At 40.3% G+C, this 18,456-nt stretch overlaps 1 protein-coding gene across 3 annotated transcripts in view; it reads right to left on the bottom strand.

Moving 5' to 3' along the window:
- Window positions 1-2,354: 2,354 nt before the first annotated feature.
- Window positions 2,355-18,456, bottom strand: part of RNF180 (ring finger protein 180) — a 140,012-nt gene continuing 123,910 nt past the window's right edge. For 2 of the 3 annotated variants that reach the window (XM_084629662.1, XM_084629664.1), the window contains one exon: window positions 2,355-6,426. In XM_084629662.1, the coding sequence (XP_084485788.1) occupies window positions 6,224-6,426 (203 nt within the window). In that variant the 3' untranslated portion in view covers window positions 2,355-6,223. The remainder of the gene's footprint in view (window positions 6,427-18,456) is intronic. The other variant, XM_084629663.1, reaches the window with a different exon arrangement.

Below are 18,456 nucleotides of genomic sequence, written 5' to 3'. Positions count from 1 at the left end.
GTAACTATAGGCAGAATTTGGCCATCTGTGCGCTACAGGAAATATGAGCAAATTAATTTCAGAAGATGTTGAAAAAAACCCCTCCATAAGAGCATCCTATACAGTAATGGCTAAAGTTTGTAAAGGCAGAAGTCCAGTTGCTTGCATAAATGGGGAGTTAGACCCTTGCTGTAATTACACAACTCTGGAAAGACTCCAATTGACTAATGACTACTGGATCAGCCCCTAAAGTGAAGATTTTCAAAGCGGCCTTATATTGGATACTTCAAGATTTGGGTGTTCTCCATGAAACAGTTTACAAAGGCCTGATTTTTAGGGGGATGGGTTCAGCGCTTTCTGAAAATCAGGCCTCTCTAATGTCTCTCAAACTGGGCACCAAAAGTTGAGGCTCCCCAAAATCATTAGTCACGTTTGAAAATCTTGACCTAAATCTTTCTAAATTGCCAACTTCAGATTTTCAGAAATAAATACATAAAAACAGTAAGCCCCAAAGAACTATTTTCTGGCAATTAAATGAATCCAACTTGAACTGTTGGTTCCTCATGAGGTTTTCCTTGTTAGTCTCCTCAACTCTACAGTTGGAGAAATACAGCAACTATAGCTTTTACTATGAGTATGAGACCAGAATGTGGCACTTAAAGTTTGAACTGGCATTTGACAAGAAATTGGATGTATTGCCTAGATGAAGCCAGTCAAGGTATCAATAAAAGAAAATTTATAAAGCACCATGTGTTGCTTCAACCAGAGAAGTACAGACATTTTAAAACAGAAATAAAGAAAGAAAATATGGATCAAATTCCCCCTACTTGTACTTGCTTGATGTAACTAAGTGGAAAATATGTTCTACCCAGTTTCCTAGTAATTTTCCCCACTGTGGAAAAAGCCAAGGTTCCAATCCTTAATCAGAGGATTGTGTGTGAACAACAGGAGGGAAGGGGCCTCCACAAGGAGAGCTCCTTACCTTTCGACTGTACTTTGGACTGCACCCTGCATGCCCAAGGATTCCCCCCCAAGCAGGACAGCCCCCAGAATGTCCCCCCCTCAATCCAAAGTACTTCTCACCCCCACCCCAAAACCTCAGAAAAAAGTGGGTGGGAGGTGGGGTGTGAAAAAAACACCTCAGATTTCTGCACCCCACACTTGACAGTGACCCGCACCGCTTTCCACCTACGCAGTTGGAACTTCAGAAAGGTTTCTACAGGGTTGAGGGAGCATACCATGAAGGAGACAATCCCTGCTCCCCTACTCCCACAGCCTAGGTATGAAGACTCCATCGTGTCCAAGGAAGTACCAGGGACCATGTGGATTTGGAGTAGAAACTTTCTTTCAGATTCCTGCTCTTGTTGCCAATGCTCTTTTGATGACTCAAACAGGTTCGCTTTTTACTCTGAAGACGAATTAATTGTTCACAGAAGGCTTTTTATGACAAGCCGTTTCAGCTCTGAGTTGCTTTTTTATTTTTAGCTCTTTTGCAGGCTTGAAAAAACAATTAAGTGAAATATAAAAGGTGCTGATGGCACTGGAAACTCAGTTTTTCCATTTAGGCAGAGAAGAGGTACCTGATAGGGAGTGGTAATGTGAGCTTCCCCATACTCTCTATTACTACAAGAGAAACCAAAGTGACGGACTTAGCCCGAAGACAGGAGCGGGAGGCAAACACGTCACAATTCTAATACTGGCTCTGACAATTACTCCCTCTGTGGCACTGGGAGAATCAAACTCTCAGCTCCACTTCCCCCTCTGTAAAGTGGGTCCAGTTGTGAAGATTCATTTATCACAACTACCTTTTATCACAGACCATACAATGTAGCCTAACCTCTGCTCCTCTTTCACCCTTTTACACACCTCTTACCCAGATTACTTTCCCCCAGCACAAGTACTTGTGGTGTAGGAGTTGGTTGTGTTGGGCAAGAGTAGTTTGTTAAAAAGAGATGAGTGCAGGCGGACAGTAAGGGCCTGTGATGCTTCAGGGGTTCATCCAGACCAGGAGAGGGTTGTGTCATGGCCTGCCCTGTGCAACTTTGGCCCTGCTGCCAGTAGCAGGCTCACAGCACAGCACCCTGGCTTCCATCAACCTGGTTACTCCTTGCAGGGTGACCCCAACAGCCCTTCCTGTCCCGAGTCTCCCCAAAACCATCTCCCCTGCAGCATCCAGTCCCTCTCACTGGACCCTCACAGGAGTTAAACTTGCTACCTCCGAAGAGACGGAATACACACAAGCCTGCTAGATAAGCTGAGGGTTTTACTCTTTTGTTTAATACACAGCACTGAGGTAGTTTTGTAAACGTAAAACAAGTTTATTAACAACAGAATCTAGATTTAAGTGATACCAAATAGAAGGAGTAGGGATAGAAATGGTTACAAACAAAAGTAAAAATGCAATTCTAGAACTAAAACTGAATTTAAACTAGAGTCTTTTGTTCAAAATAGTTTTTTCACTAGTGTCATTCTTCCAGCTCGGCTGGCCCATCTTTAGCCAGGATCCAACATGGAGCCCAAAGCACTTTTCTTTGTCTCCTCAGGTGAAGGATGACAAAATGGCTTCTTGCCCTCTGTTATATCTTCCAAAGTTCATTGACCCTATTTCAACAGGCAGAAAGGCTTCCTAGGGGTGTGGTCTCCATCCCTTGTCAAGACTGTTAACTGGTCATCTTCCCTCCCCATTCGCTTGCCTGATGGCATTGTTTACCTTGCACGTAAATGTGTTTTTCATAGTCTTAGGTCACACCTTGCTTAATTTACATTGGAGACACAGCCAAGCCTCCAAAACAACATTCCTTTTGTTGTGCTTTGGCACGGTCCACGAGTCACATTTGGGGAACATATTTCCAGCAAACATCTAGAATTCTTTATATACCACCCGTACGTACAAAGACGAAGATTAATGACCAGCATGTTACCAGTTTGCATAGGACACCTTACATGACAACTTTCAGATACAGATGATGGCGAGTTGGGGCAATGAGTATGTAAGGCCAGATGAGAGTTATGGTATGGTGTACCCTCTGCCAGTTGGCACTAAGGGGCTCCCTGAGTCACAGGGGGCTGATGGAAATCTGGCATCTCTGGGGCTAGAGTGGAGTATGGTCTGGGGCCGTTGATAGTTGTGGCAATGGTAAGGTGTGAACTTTTCATATTCTTGCTTTTGTGGTTTGTCACTTACATTATGTGTATATTTCTGTGAATGTTGTGCATTGCAAGCCTATGTGCTTCATAAAACAATGTGTGTATTAATTTCCTAGTTTTTAAAAGTATTTAATGGTGGTGGTGGGGAGGAGGTAGGGGACTATGGGGGTGCAGGGGAGGACCTGTGGTGGGTAAAAGTGCAACTGCTAATCAAAAGTTTGTCAGCAGCTGAGCATGAAACCTCATGTATTAGCAACTGTGCACCAGCCACTAAAATCTCATTCGGTCTCTCGCATTATGCCGTTGTTTAATGCAGTTATATATGTTTGGAAGAATAACATGGGCATTTAGTACTAAATCATCCATAGAATGTATTCAGATCCAGAATAAAGAGTTGATATGCCACTGTGGGTTATGACAAACTTGATAGTTTAATGTTTCTAGTCCCTTTGGGTTTCCACACAAAGTACAAACACAATTAAGAATGCTAGCATGAAAAGAGATAATTGTATTCATTATAACGCCTCTCCCCACAAAAATCTCTACTCCCTCCCAAAAACAGAATTAAAACAGAAACATAACATGGGTTGAAAAAAATATTCAAATTTAATTCCACCCAATATCTATTGTAATATTTTACAGCTGTGTCAAACAACTTCAGATTTTATTGAAAACACTGTAATAACCTCATAGATGAGAATACATTCCAGAACAAGACCAAGTGCTTAAGAATAAAACTGCTCACAAAAGGACCTACTCCAGTTCCCACTGAAGTCAATAGGATTTTTGTGACAAAATTTTAATGGAAGCACGTTTGAGACAGTAATAATGAACTAACATTTTCAAAGGGTTTATTTGGAAAGAGGCAATAGGGAAAAGCAGCTTACAACTATTCTACCCCTTCTGGGTCTCTCTCTGAAGGAGAAACAGCTTTATATAAAAATCTGAAACACTAAGTCCATCTCCTTTATTATCTGATTATTCATTACTCTTTGCAATTCATAACCAAATTAACTAACCAAAACAACAGTAGAGACAAAATATATAGCTTGACTGATATGTATATGCACCTTAGAAATGTTATATATGTTATATAAAAATGTTTATACTAAATTTAGAACAGTGTATCCACCCACAATTATCAACTCTTGTAATTATACAGAAGACAATACTACATTTGACTGTCTCCCTTCCAGTTTCATCTTTCAGAATAAATCCATGATACAATGCTACTAGAAATTTTCTATGTAAGTTTACTTTCACTTAATTGGTGGTGTCTGGAATAGATTTCTTATATACAAGTACATTTTGAAATATTAGCTAATTGATATATTCATCTGAGAAACACCCTACTTAAATTCTTAAATCTCATTTAATACTTTCCCCCAAAAATCGTGTTTCACATTTTAAAATAGCACCAAGTTAGTTAAATTAGCTAAAGTAATCATTTCATGATACATCCTTTCAGTCTAACGCTTTCCGACCCCAGGAAGTGCAAGTGCATTTTGGCTGAAAAGGTGCTTTAATCCCTTCTCTTCACTGAGGCAGGAACAGCTGATTTGCAAGTTTTAAGAAACCAGAAGGTATAACTTGAGTTCTGGCATAGCTGAGAAACATGTTTTAAGTTTGCTGAGAGTTTTATTGTACTGTGAGTTTTATTAAAACCTCTGAAGTTTTAAGGGGGGGGGGAGAAAGAGAAGTTATGCCTAATGATCTATCAATAGTACAAGACAACCTATTGTAATTAGAGGGAAAGTAATTGCATACACTAATTTTTCTTTTGCCCACAACTATATTGATAGTGAAATTACTACACTTCCCCTACCCGTTAGAGCAATATTAAAAGAAAGTGACCAAATCCATTCAGTCAACATAATTTCAGCTGTACAGGTATTTTAACTGTAAAAAAATCCTCAAAGGGCAGTCTAATCTTAAGAAGTTATTTTATGCAGCTTGAGGAAAACAGCTAGGAGCCAATGTGCTACTGGAGGTGCCATCTTTCAGATAAGATACAAGTCTGAGGCCTTGGTTATTTCTGGCCTTGAGCCAGCAAAGTACTTATGCACATTCTGAACTTCAAGTTCCTGGGCAGTCCCATTACAGTTATTCAAGTCCACCTCATCTCCTAGCAATCTAATGGAATGGTATTAGCTACACTGAAAGAGTGCTGCATACTGAATAACCAGCAGCAGCTCCTGAGGTTACCAATGCAAATCCTGAAGTTAATGGGACTACTCATGCTAAAGTGCTTTCCTGGATCAAGGCGAGCATTCTCAGTAGCTTACAGGACTGAGTCCCTTGAAATTAAATGCTTCCTTGTACTTCTCAGAAGTAGAAGTAGTTTTAGCCACTGTGACCTATCTTTCTGTACTTACATTTTACTATATATCAGAAATATCAGAAATCCCTCCAGTGGCATCAGTTGGAGAAGTTCTTCTATTTTTTCTACTTTAAAAAATGTTTTGTAGCGTGGCTAGCATTAAATGGTGGTTGCATCCATATATAGACAGACCTTAAAGTGCTTTGGGATCCTTCCACATGAAAGGTGCTAATAATTAACTTTGAGACACATTGTCAGTGTTGGAGGATCCTCCCTCCATCATCCCCCTTTTACACACAAGGAAATTGAGGCACCAGTAGATGATATGACTTGCTTAAAGTTGCACAGTATATCAGTACAGAGCCAAAAACTGAACTCTGGTCTACCAGACCATGCTGCATCCCTCTGAGCAGTAACTCAAAACAAATCTTGATGGTCCATTTCTACATACTGGTGAAGAATGTGTACACATTACGGGTGGAAATCCTGACCCCACTAAAATCAATGACAAAACTCCCACTGACTTCAACGAGGCCAGGATTTCACGTTATGTTTTCAGCAAAGCTCAAGTCTTTCATACCTATATCAGAAGCATCCAGTAATTAGATCGTTAGGCCCATGTCACGTTTGGTGCAGCTTAATACAATTCGGAATCATAAACACTCCAGACCCCCCACACACACACAAAAAAAAATCTGCATTCATTACTTCAAACCATTTTTATTTACATTGTCTTTGCTTGCATGATTCTTCAGTTTTACTAACCAATGCAGTCCCCTAAAAAGGAAAGAAAAAATAACAAAGAAAACAGAAAACAATGAATCCTATGACCCAGTTGACAGAATAAATGTAGATTATCACCATGTCCATGTCAAACCACCATCCACGGCTATCATCCTCAAAATCCATATAGTCCATCCTGTGAGCAGCATGTGGGAAGTGCCTTCTTGCTACAGGATCTGTATGCCTTTGGAAACCTGCTGGAAAACAGATCATGTCACTTCAGTCCACGTATTCATTTTAAAAAAAATATTTTAAGTAAAGACAATGCTTATGAAAGGCACTGGATTGAGAGCATCAGAAATGGATAGCCTCTATCTGAAGAGCTAATTCAGACTAGAAGCAACACATCTCACCACGAGTGTATATCCCTCTTTCCTGGAGAAGACTGATGGATCTCAGAGCACAGAGTCACTTTTTTACCCACTGTCGCTAATGAGAGTTGTCTTATGGTAGCTGGGTATTCCTGACGCTGCCAGCCCTTCAGCCACTTAAGCATTCTCCTCTGGGCTTATGCCAGCCCTGTCTTTGCCTTGCAGGTAAACAAATAGGTGCACCCCAATCCCTGAATCCCTTTGAATCATTCCTCTGTGATATCCAGCTCCAGAGAGATTGGCTACCCACAGCAATTCCAAACCTTCTATCCCCAAAGGTGCAGTGTATCTCAGTTTAGCAGTTTTACCTTAACCCACTACTCCTGTAAACCACAAAGCCCTTGTGAGCATTTATAATAAAACAAGATTTTTTTTAAAGAAAAGAATACAAATTTTACTATAAATAGAGTGGTGGAAGCAAGTGGTCACAATACAAAAAAATCTTAACACAAATCTGACTCTAAGCTTATCAATAGTTACTTTTCCTACCCAGTAAAGTAGATTTACCCCCCAAAAGTACAGTCCATTGCAGACCCAGGAGACAAACATTTATGAAAGCACTCCCCTCTGCCAGGGGTTTTCCCTTCATTAAATGGATGTAGAATGTCTTTCCCTAAACTCTGTTATACTGTAACAGTTTTGTCTCTATTCACAGGCAGGGCAAAACTTGACCGTTTATTCCTATTCTTTTCCCTCTGATTCTTAGCCAGACTTTGATCCATGAGAATACTTTGCTTCTCAAACCAAAACTACTCAGTTTCTTCAGTAATCTCTTGTAAGGGACTTTCTTAAAGCCCCTTTGCAAGTCCAAATACATTAAATCAACTGATTTTTCGATATCCACTATTTTATTGATTCATTCAAAAAGTGCTAGTCTACTAGTGATGCACACATTTCCTTTATAGAATCAGTTCTGGTTAGACCTTATATAACAATCTAAATAGAATTATAAAACATCTAGAAGTATAACTGACCAATTTACCATGGACAGATAAGGCTTACTAGTCTGTAAATCACCCTAACAGTTTAACCCTATGCATTTTAAGAGATCATGGGTGAAATTCTGACTCCAATGCCGTGAATGTCAAAACTCCCATTCACTTCATAAAGGATATGATTGCAACCCATAGTTAAAAATAAATGCCAAGCTACTGTGAAGAGAAAAAATATTCTATGGATTTGTACTTGGAAGCTATTTTCGGCCCCAATCCTGCAAAGACTTATGTATATCCATTTAAGAAAGTAAGTAGCCCTACTGAAATCCATGAGGTTACTCGCATGTTTCAAAGTAAGCAGGGGCTTAAATTTTTGCAGGACCTGGGCCTTGCTTATGTTTACATTTGAAACCATTACCTTTACTTATTGAAAAATAGTGGAGTCTTGTTTACAACTTTTCCTGACACTACAAAGATGTGATTTACATAAAAACCACATCTTGATACGAAACCCATATTTCAAATCTAGTTTTGATATTTAGAAACATTATCTGCTTCTCTTTTATAACACTTGTTAAACATTTCCAAATATAAATCTGGATTTATTTGATCTGATTTCCATTTTTTGGAATGAATTTGCAATTGACATTAAGTTCTATCACCAGTGTTATAACTATGTGCTTTTATACATAAATCCTCAGTGTATATTATCCTCTCCAGAGGGTCCTAATTAAGATTGCTATGTGTGATTTGCTTTTATTTATTTCCACTCTTATCGTAAACACAAAATGCCAGAAGGCTATTTTTGCATCAACAATTTTGAATCATCTTGTAATCAAAGTATAATTATGCAAACATTTATTGACATTAATTATGACTGGGTAGTTGCTGGAGCCTAAAAGATTTAGACAAATATAATCCTTGATTTCTATCTCTATGTGATTTACTTTAAGCGAACCTGCATTAAATTTATCCTGGCTTAGACTTTACAATGTAATCATTCTACATTGAACAGCAATTTTAATATAGGAAACTACTGCTGTACAATTATTCTTGCTGTAGAAATCCACAGAAACGCCCCTCTGATACTGCATTAAGAATATATACAACCAGATCCTGCTCACTTTACCCACACGAGTAATCCCACTGACTTCCATGAGCATGAGTAAAGCAATCAGGATTTGACACCCAACATATGGAAGAGATTTTAATTCCCTATTATTTGGGTGAGTCTACAAGCTAGTGCACTTGAAATAGCAGTGTGGATTTTGCAACTTGGGTAGTAGCTCCGGCTCTCAAACCCACCCTATCCTCTGAGTCTGATCTTGAGCATCTAGCCTGAGTCTCTGCCAGACGCACAACATCCATACTGCTATTTTTAGCACATCCACTAGCTATTCTGAGCCACACTAGCACAAATTGTCTACCTCCACTGTGAGACTTGCTCCCAGCTGCAGTGTAGACATACCCTGACTTACCATCTGTTAATCAATTAAGCATCAGTTGAAAGTTTCTACTCTAGAAACTAAATCCTTGCTGTCAACACGTGCTAGTAAAAGAACATGTTTAATTATGTTTAATTCATAGAAATTGTGGGCTACAATTTTCCACGCTACATCACTGTGAAAAAATGCTACTGCAAAATCATTTAATCCACACTGTGCTTGGTGTCTCCTTTAGAAGAGTGATTCTAGGTGAGTAATTTCTGATGAGACGGTCATTTGGGCCATTTTACAAAAATTAGTATGTTGACAATCACTGCATAATTAGGGTTGCAAATAAGTTTTGAGTATAAGTCTCTGATTCTGGCAATCCCTCTAAAATACCTACTAAAGTAATTAGTCTCAAAGCTTGTAGGCTCTACTAAATTTTCATGACATGAACAAGGGTTCCTGAATTATTTCACCCTAAAAATAGGGGAATTTACTGGTGTTCGAAAACACCTAACAGATTTTGCTGCTTTGGACCAGCCACCCCTCCCAAAACCATCCTATTCAAAAAGCCTCCCAAAACAAGGAGAAAAGTAGAGAAGTGAAAAGACTATAAAGTCTAGTTTACAAGACTCATCCAGCTAAGATCTAGGGTATAATATTCAGAAGTGATTCAGGCACTTAGGAGCCTACATCCTTTTGACCTTCAAATCAGAATTAGGCTCCCAGGTGCCGGTGTCATTTTGAAAATGGGACGGAAGCACTAAGTACTTGTGAAAATTTCTCTTTTGGTGCCCAGGTCCAAAATTTAGCGGACTGAAATCTAATTTCAAAAGTTCATAACTTTGGATTTTTTGAACATAGCTCAGCAATTTCAGCTTGAAAAGCTCAGTGTAAAATGTCAGATTACTGCTAGAGATCTAGACCTGAAAGAAAAGATACAAATGAAGTCTCTTATTTCCTTGCACAGATATAACTCAAAGCATAAGTGATTGCGAGGGAGGCTGGTCAAACAGAAAAAAAATCTCTTTCCAAAGGGTCATGGGGGGGGGGGGTTCTTTCCGCCTGCAGACGTCAAGATTTCCAAAGGAGGGAGGAAAAACTCCCTGATCACTTCCTCTAGCCTCCTGCTCTCATCCAACCCCACTTTCTACAAGTCACCTGAGATCTGTAGGACTAGTGCCCTGATCCTGCAAACTTTAGGGGATGACTGGAGTGAGCAGAAAGCCTAGGAGATGGTGATCAGGGTGGCCTTCCCTTTCGTCTTCCTGTGGACCTATCAAGGCGTGAAAGAGAAGAATCTTCAGTTATCTTTCGGAAGCTCATTTGGGGCCACTCCTAATGCCCATAAGCTGTAAGAGGGCTATTGGAGCCACCTTCAACCCTACTGGCCTTTGTAGGATCGCAAGTCTCCACTGAAACCACGTCTGTTCATTTGGGGCAAAAGGGACTGTGATGTATGTTTTCATGTGGGAGTCCAAAGAACCATACTACGGCTGAGACCTGTTCCCCATCCCACCCCATCTAACTCCTCTTAAAGCTCATGAAGGTGCACTGTGGGACATCAGTGACCTTCCTAATTTAAATATACACATTTGAAGAATACAAAGTAGATCACTCTAAATTAGAAAATATCAAAAGTAAGGTTGTCTGTGAAATCTTAACTCTGCTCCCTTGTATGTACACATTTTGATACAGTCTTTAACAAGGGGATATAATACTTTATCCACAGAACCCCTGCCTCATTCATGTGAAGGCTGAACAGTCTTTAGTGAATGATGCTGCTATTCAATATTTAGGTAAGAGTCTTAAAATCAAGGTGATGTCCATATTTAGATGCCTAAATAGGTGGACTGACTTTCAAGTACTGATATTTAAAACAATTAAAAATATTTCTATCGTGTTCTTAGTAGCATACCACAGCAGCTGTTATTTGTTAGACAGCAGTAGAACTTTGTCCTGAATATTCTGAGGAGACGTTGCAAGAAGAGCCTCTGTGTGGAGACATGCTTCATTGAGTGCCCAATTTTATGAATTAAGTGAAGCAGATTTGTGATCCTGATTTTGCTCCGTCACTTTTCCATGTTGTATGGAACGAGGCAGGGTTTCTTTGGAGTGCAGCAGAAAGTTGGAGGACTCCAAAAGGAACCTTGTCTCATTCCATAAACATCCTCACAAATCATGATCTCCAGGCACCTGTACATTAAAACAAATTTTACTCAACTTTCATAAATATGCCAGCACAATCAGACATGGAATGAGAATTTCCACTCAAACCACAAGCATGCACAGTGCCACTGGAACATTGGCAGATTCAGTAAAAACCTGTTCCTGGGTAACAGAAACAAGTCCATGTGCAAAGTAGGCTTTTTAGCCCTTATAAGTCACACAAATCAAAAAGGATTTTCACACACCACAAAAAAAGGCACATCTGTTACATATATCCTTGCCAAATTTCAAGTTTCTACATCCTCATTTTGAAGAGCTAGTGGTATTCAAAATAAAGTTGCAAATAATAAATTTTACTCTTCATTTTTTAATTTGTCTGAACCCATTTTGCTCCAGCTTAAAAGAAATAAGTCACTCTGAGCTGAGGAAAATTTCAGTTAAAAAAAAGTAGTTTGACAGAATAATATGCAATTGAAAAAGAATACTTATATTGGACATGCTTGTGCAACATTGGAGTAATGAAGTTAACATGGAAGCAGGTGGTGATTCTCCCAATTAAAACTACACCTACCAGTAGTGTGAAATGCAAGGCACTGATGTGGTGATATAGGTAATACCACCACTCTGATTTATTGCTATTTTATAATTGCCCTTTAAAATAATTTAAGGTGAGAAATCCCTCAGAATAGTCTGTTGGTTTCACTATGAAATTACATTTATAACAAATATCATTAACAGAATTACAGAATGATTGTAAAAGCATGTACTTTTTATATCACTTGATGTTTTTCTGGCAGTAAAATATCACCCATTTTATTGTTTTGTTACATTACAATTTTGTGACTTGTATGAACGAAAACACACATTCACTCTTAACAATGGAGAATTTGTAAGCTAAAACCATAGTTTAAAAAATGAATAATTTATTTTAATTAATGTATTTATTGAAATACAGAGTATCAGGAATATGCTTTGATATACAAAAATTGAGAGGGGCTGCTGGCAGGGCATGTTCTGAAGGATACAAGATTTTGAAATTCAATTCCCCCTTGAATCTGAAAAGGCCTGAATCAGAAAACCATCAGGGATCATTGCAAGACTGATCTCCTTTCCAGGCATCTAAAAATGGATCGTGGGGGTGTGTGTGGCGGGAGCGGGGGCGGAGAAGAGAATTGTAATTGTCAGGGCAGTGAATTGCCTCTGGCAGGTTATCTTATATATATTTTTAAGTTATGACAAAGGCACCTACACCATATGGATGTGTACCCCTTTTAGCATTTCTATAAATCAAAATCAGTCAAATAAAATTTTGACAATTCTTTTGCACATCAGTTAATTATTGTATCATAAAGTCAATATTAACACTATTGGCCCAACCATACCCCTTTGAAACTGATGAGTGTTTTGACATTGTTTACATTGACAGCAGTATCAAGTCCTGTCCAGAGTTGATCTGTCTCAGTCCAGAGCCCAATACCTGGCCCTACTACCTGGACAGATGCCTGGGGCCATGAAGATCTGGAATCCTCCTCCCAGTCTGGCAGGCTAGAGCTCAGCTGAAGAGCCACTTCATGGAAGCTACTCAAAGCAAATGGGTAAAACAGCCTTCTTGGGGATTTATGTAGTCCCCAGAGGAATGGGAGGATGGGTGGATCTGTGCAGTGATAGATTCACTGCCCCTCCTACAATCTGCCCATGCCCAGTTCCTGCTTGGTCACCCACCCCCTTCAATAGCAGCATTACACCAGTTCAGCCACAAGGAGTCTGGCATAGTCACAGAGAATATGCTGGATGTCCATCTATCATTATTTGATTAACTTTGATTAGGGGCAGAAAAAGTTATTATCTTTGCTTATATATATTACTATTACTCATTTGCAAATTCAGTTGAGCTCTGTTAACCTGTAGATTGCCAGACATCCTTAAATAACCTCCAAATTGACTTCTGATAGTCATGTGTTTCATCAGGATTTGAGCAGTAGCGATACCAAATGATGGACATTCTGTTAGGCTTATATCATTTATACCTGCTTTCCCAATCAATCATTCTGATTCTGTAGGAGTGCCAAATATCCACTATGTTCGACAGTTATAGCTCATTCATTGAGACCCTGTCATAAGGCAACTAACATAATGGAAAGAAAATCAAATTAGAGTAAAAATGGTGGTAACCCTTAAATTTATCAAAGCTATTGCTAAAATGATTGACATAGATTTGATTCTTTGGACATTACAAGAAAAGCAGTAATTAGGCAATTTAGAGAAATTTAGTCCCCAGATATCAATTGATAGGAAAAACATTGATTCTTATTGAGTAACCTCATAACTATTGGTACCTCCATAAGCAATCTTGTATTCTCTTGCTGTTTTATACAGCCCACAGAACTGAGAGATTAGAATCTACATAATTATACTGGAAAATGCTCAATGTTTAAAAATAAAAAAATAAAAAAAGTAAAGTATCGAATTATTGTGGCAGGATCCCAACAAGGCAGTCAGCAGCAAGGGTCAGAGCAGGGGCAAACCTGAGACTAGCAGAGGAGTTCATGGTCAGGTTCAAGGCCTGCGTCAATACTCAGGGTCATAGTCCAAGTCTGGAAGCAAAGTCCAAATCAAGCTGAGGTCAAAGCCAGGAACTGAGGAGCAGGAAGGGTCATGGTAACTACAAGAGATCCACACTGTTGCCTGAACACTTCCTCGGTGCTCTTTGGGTTTACATAGGGCAGGGAGCCAATCAGGAGCCATGAGGTAGAACTGTCAAACCCTTGAGGTAGAACTTCCCAGGGTCTGTGTCCACAGCAGGTCATGGGAATGGAGCTGGTTACAGTTACTGTTGGGTGGCAGCCTGGTGATACAAGTTGCCTGGTAGTGCTGCAGTCCTGGGCTCTGGACCCTGAGGGCCTTATGCATTGTTAACTTTAATTATAAGATTTGTATGTAATTTCCCATACACAGTTATTTCACATTGCTGTAACTTCCAAGACTTGTACTTGAGGTTTTACAAAGGATCAACAATATTTCTTTTGTAGTGTTCCTACAGTACTTAACATGTATAAAATTACAATGAGTTCCAGCATAGGTTTCCAAGTTTTAAACCCTAAAAGCCAAAACATTAAAAAACTCACTTTGAGTTCAGCATCCTTTTTGGCTTTTCACTGTTAAGTGCACAGCCAAACTCTTATGCAATTTATGCCTCTCATAAGTAATATATAGGCCTTCAAAATAGCTTTGCACCATTGTTCATTTGAAGTCTGTTGCTCTTTGAAATATTGCAAGATTAATTTAATTTAATTCAAAATTACAAACTTTTACAGCTGCCACAGAAAACTGGCAGCCTTAGTTTGGACAGAAATGAAAGTGAGATTTTCTGTGTAAATAAGATGAACTGCCATTCAGTGAGGTTTATTCTCCTATTTATAAGTTAGATATTTGCACACTAACTCTTGCAATCATTAATTTGAGTTTATAGACTTAAATTCCATGGACCTCAATGGAATGCTTTTGTCTGTTTTGTTGTATTCCACACAAAGCAGCAATATTCTGAACATTAAATAGATAACCAAATACAAATAAGTGACAGCAATAACCACATGCTGTTTTATGGAGTAATAATTTGGTTCTCATGGATTAAAATACAAGCCAGAAGGCTGAATAGTATATCTTAATGATGGATCAGATTGATAAAGAATATAGTGAAAGACCGAGATTCTGTAGTGCATGCCCTTACAGAACCTTCTGTAGTGCATGAATTTACAAAACCATGTAAAAAACTCATGAATCATAGAATAGAATATCAGGGTTTTGGAAGGGACCTCAGAAGGTCATCTAGTCCAACTCCCTGCTCAAAGTAGGGCCGATCCCCAGTTAAATCATCCCAGCCAGGGCTTTGTCAAGCCTGACCCTAAAAACTTCTAAGGAAGGAGATTCCACCACCTCCCTAGGCAACGCATTCCAGTGTTTCACCACCCTCCTAGTGAAAAAGTTTTTCCTAATATCCAACCTAAACCTCCCCCACTGCAACTTGAGACCATTACTCCTTGTCCTGTCCTCTTCTACCACTGAGAATAGTCTAGAACCATCCTCTCTGGAACCACCTCTCAGGTAGTTGAAAGCAGCTATCAAATCCCCCCTCATTCTTCTCTTCTGCAGACTAAACAATCCCAGTTCCCTCAAGCCTCTCCTCATAAGTCATGTGTTCCAGTCCCCTAATGATTTTTGTTGCCCTCCGCTGGACTCTTTCCAATTTTTCCACATCCTTCTTGTAGTGTGAGACCCAAAACTGGACACAGTACTCCAGATGAGGCCTCACCAGTGTTGAATAGAGGGGAACGATCACGTCCCTCGATCTGCTAGCAATGACCCTACTTATACACCCCAAAATGCCATTGGCCTTCTTGGCAACAAGGGCACACTGTTGACTCATATCCAGCTTCTCGTCCACTGTAACCCCTAGGTCCTTTTCTGCAGAACTGCTGCTGAGCCATTCGGTCCCTAGTCTGTAGCGGTGCATTGGATTCTTCCGTCTTAAGTGCAGAACTCTGCACTTGTCCTTGTTGAACCTCATCAGATTTCTTTTGGCCCAATCCTCCAATTTGTCTAGGTCCCTCTGTATCCTATCCCTACCCTCCAGCGTATCTACCTCTCCTCCTAGTTTAGTGTAATCTGCAAACTTGCTGAGGGTGCAATGCACACCATCCTCCAGATCATTGATGAAGATATTGAACAAAAACTTAGACGTTTTTAAGGTCAGGCTTGACAAAGCCCTGGCTGGGATGATTTAATTGGGGATTGGTCCTGCTTTTGAGCAGGGTGTTGGACTAGATGACCTCCTGAGGTCCCCCTTCCAACCCTGATATTCTATGATTCTATGAAAACCGGCCCCCAGGACCGACCCTTGGGGCACTCCAGTTGATACCGGCTGCCAACTAAACATGGACCATTGATCACTACCTGTTGGGCCCTACAATCTAGCCAGCTTTCTATCCACCTTATAGTCCATTCATCCAGTCCATACTTCTTTAACTTGCTGGCAAGAATACTGTGGGAGACTGTCAAAAGCTTTGTTAAAGTCAAGGAACAACACGTTCACTGCTTTCCCTTCATCCACAGAACCAGTTATCTCGTCATAGAAGGCAATTAGATTAGTCAGGCATGACTTGCCCTTGGTGAATCCATGCTGACTGTTCCTGATCACTTTCCTCTCCTCGAAGTGCTTCAGAATTGATTCCTTGAGTACCTGCTCCATGGACTGAGGTGAGGCTGACTGGCCTGTAGTTCCCAGGATCTTCCTTCTTCCCTTTTTTAAAGATGGGCACTACATTAGCTTTTTTCCAGTCGTCCGGGACTTCCCCCAATAGCCATGAGTTTTCAAAGATAATGGCCAATGGCTCTGCAATCACATCCATCAACTCCTTTAGCACTCTTGGATGCAACGCATCCAGCCCCATGGACTTGTGCACGTGCAGCTTTTCTTAATAGTCCCGAACCACTTCTTTCTCCACAGAGGACTGGTCACCTTCTCCCCATGTGCTGCCCAGTGCAGTAGTCTGGGAGCTGACCTTGTTCATGAAGACCGAGGCAAAAAAAGCATTGAGTACATTAGCTTTTTCCACATCCTCTGTCACTAGGATGCCTCCCTCATTCAGTAAGGGGCCCACACTTTCCTTGACTTTCTTCTTGTTGCTAACATACCTGAAGAAACCCTTCTTGTTACTCTTGACATCTCTTGCTAGCTGCAACTCCAGGTGTGATTTGGCCTTCCTGATTTCACTCCTGCATGCCCGAGCAATATTTTTATACTCATCCCTGGTCATTTGTCCAATCTTCCACTTCTTGAAAGCTTCTTTTTTGTATTTAAGATCAACAAGGATTTCACTGTTAAGCCAAGCTGGTCGCCTGCCATATTTACTATTCTTTCTACACATCAGGATGGTTTGTCCCTGTAACTTCAATAAGGATTCTTTAAAATACAGCCAGCTCTCCTGGACTCCTTTCCCCCTCATGTTATTCTCCCAGGGGACCTTGCCCATCAGTTCCCTGAGGGAGTCAAAGTCTGCTTTTCTGAAGTCCAGGGTCCGTATTCTGCTGCTTTCCTTTCTTCCTTGTGTCAGGATCCTGAACTTGACCATCTCATGGTCACTGCCTCCCAGGTTCCCATCCACTTTTGCTTCCCCTACTAATTCTTCCCGGTTTGTGAGCAGCAGGTCAAGAGCAGTTCTGCCTCTAGTTAGTTCCTCCAGCACTTGCACCAGGAAATTGTCCCCTACACTTTCCAAAAACTTCCTGGATTGTCTGTGCACTGCTGTATTGCTCTCCCAGCAGATATCAGGGTGATTGAAGTCTCCCATGAGAACCAGGGCCTGTGATCTAGTAACTTTTGCGAGTTGCCGGAAGAAAGCCTCGTCCACCTCATCCCCCTGGTCCGGTGGTCTATAGTAGACTCCCACCACGACATCACCCTTGTTGCTCACACTTCTAAACTTAATCTAGAGACTCAGGTTTTTCTGCAGTTTCATACTTGAGCTCTGAGCTTCCATAATCTAGCATTATTAATGTCAATAAAAAGTTGTTTGCTATTTTTCCAGTGCATCACATTGACCAGTTTCATTAAAAATATTTAGCCCATACTGGAAAGTGGCTGTGCACAGTCCCTCCCCACATTCATAATGTAAAGCTAGCAACAATTTGTTTTCCTGTCTCAGACTTTCTTCCCTTGGACATAAGCTCATGAATGAAGAACTGAGGGTTGTGGGGGGGAAAGAGATGCGCCTAGAATTGCTGGAATACCCATACTTTGTACATCCAGACATCTGTGCTAATTCTGTGATTAATACTTTGAGAGATATGACCTTATTGGCTTCTCTGCATCTTGGAATGCACGCTAAAATAGGGGTAACTGAATTTCACACTTCAGGATGCAACAGTTATTGAAGGAGTCAGGATGGAATTCTGACACCCACTTGCCAGGCACATGATTGTCCAACTAGCAATAGGTGAATTGTGTGGTGGGTTTGGTTCCCGCCCCCCCTTCTTCTGAAGCATACGGTATTGACTGCCCTAAAGGCAGCATACCAGACGTTAATTGCATGGCAAATCCTATTTTCCTCTTCTAAAACCACAAAACTTTACCAGTTAAGGTTGCTAAGTAACAATAATATAAATTATGTATCACAGTTTACAATATCCAAATACTTAAAACAAGTAAATAAACAGGTAAGTATGTCATACAATAGGTCACTCTGCCCACATAGGGCTAGATAGAACTTTTAGTCTTAGCCCTGTTTAAGGGGCATAGAGCTGCATCATACCAGGAGCAGCACCAA

This window comes from Lepidochelys olivacea, assembly GCF_965140295.1.
Source record: "Lepidochelys olivacea isolate rLepOli2 genome assembly, chromosome: 5".
NCBI classification, from domain to species: domain Eukaryota; kingdom Metazoa; phylum Chordata; order Testudines; family Cheloniidae; genus Lepidochelys; species Lepidochelys olivacea.
The sequence above is the reverse complement of the archived record's forward strand: the minus strand, read 5'-3'. Positions and strand labels throughout refer to the sequence as shown.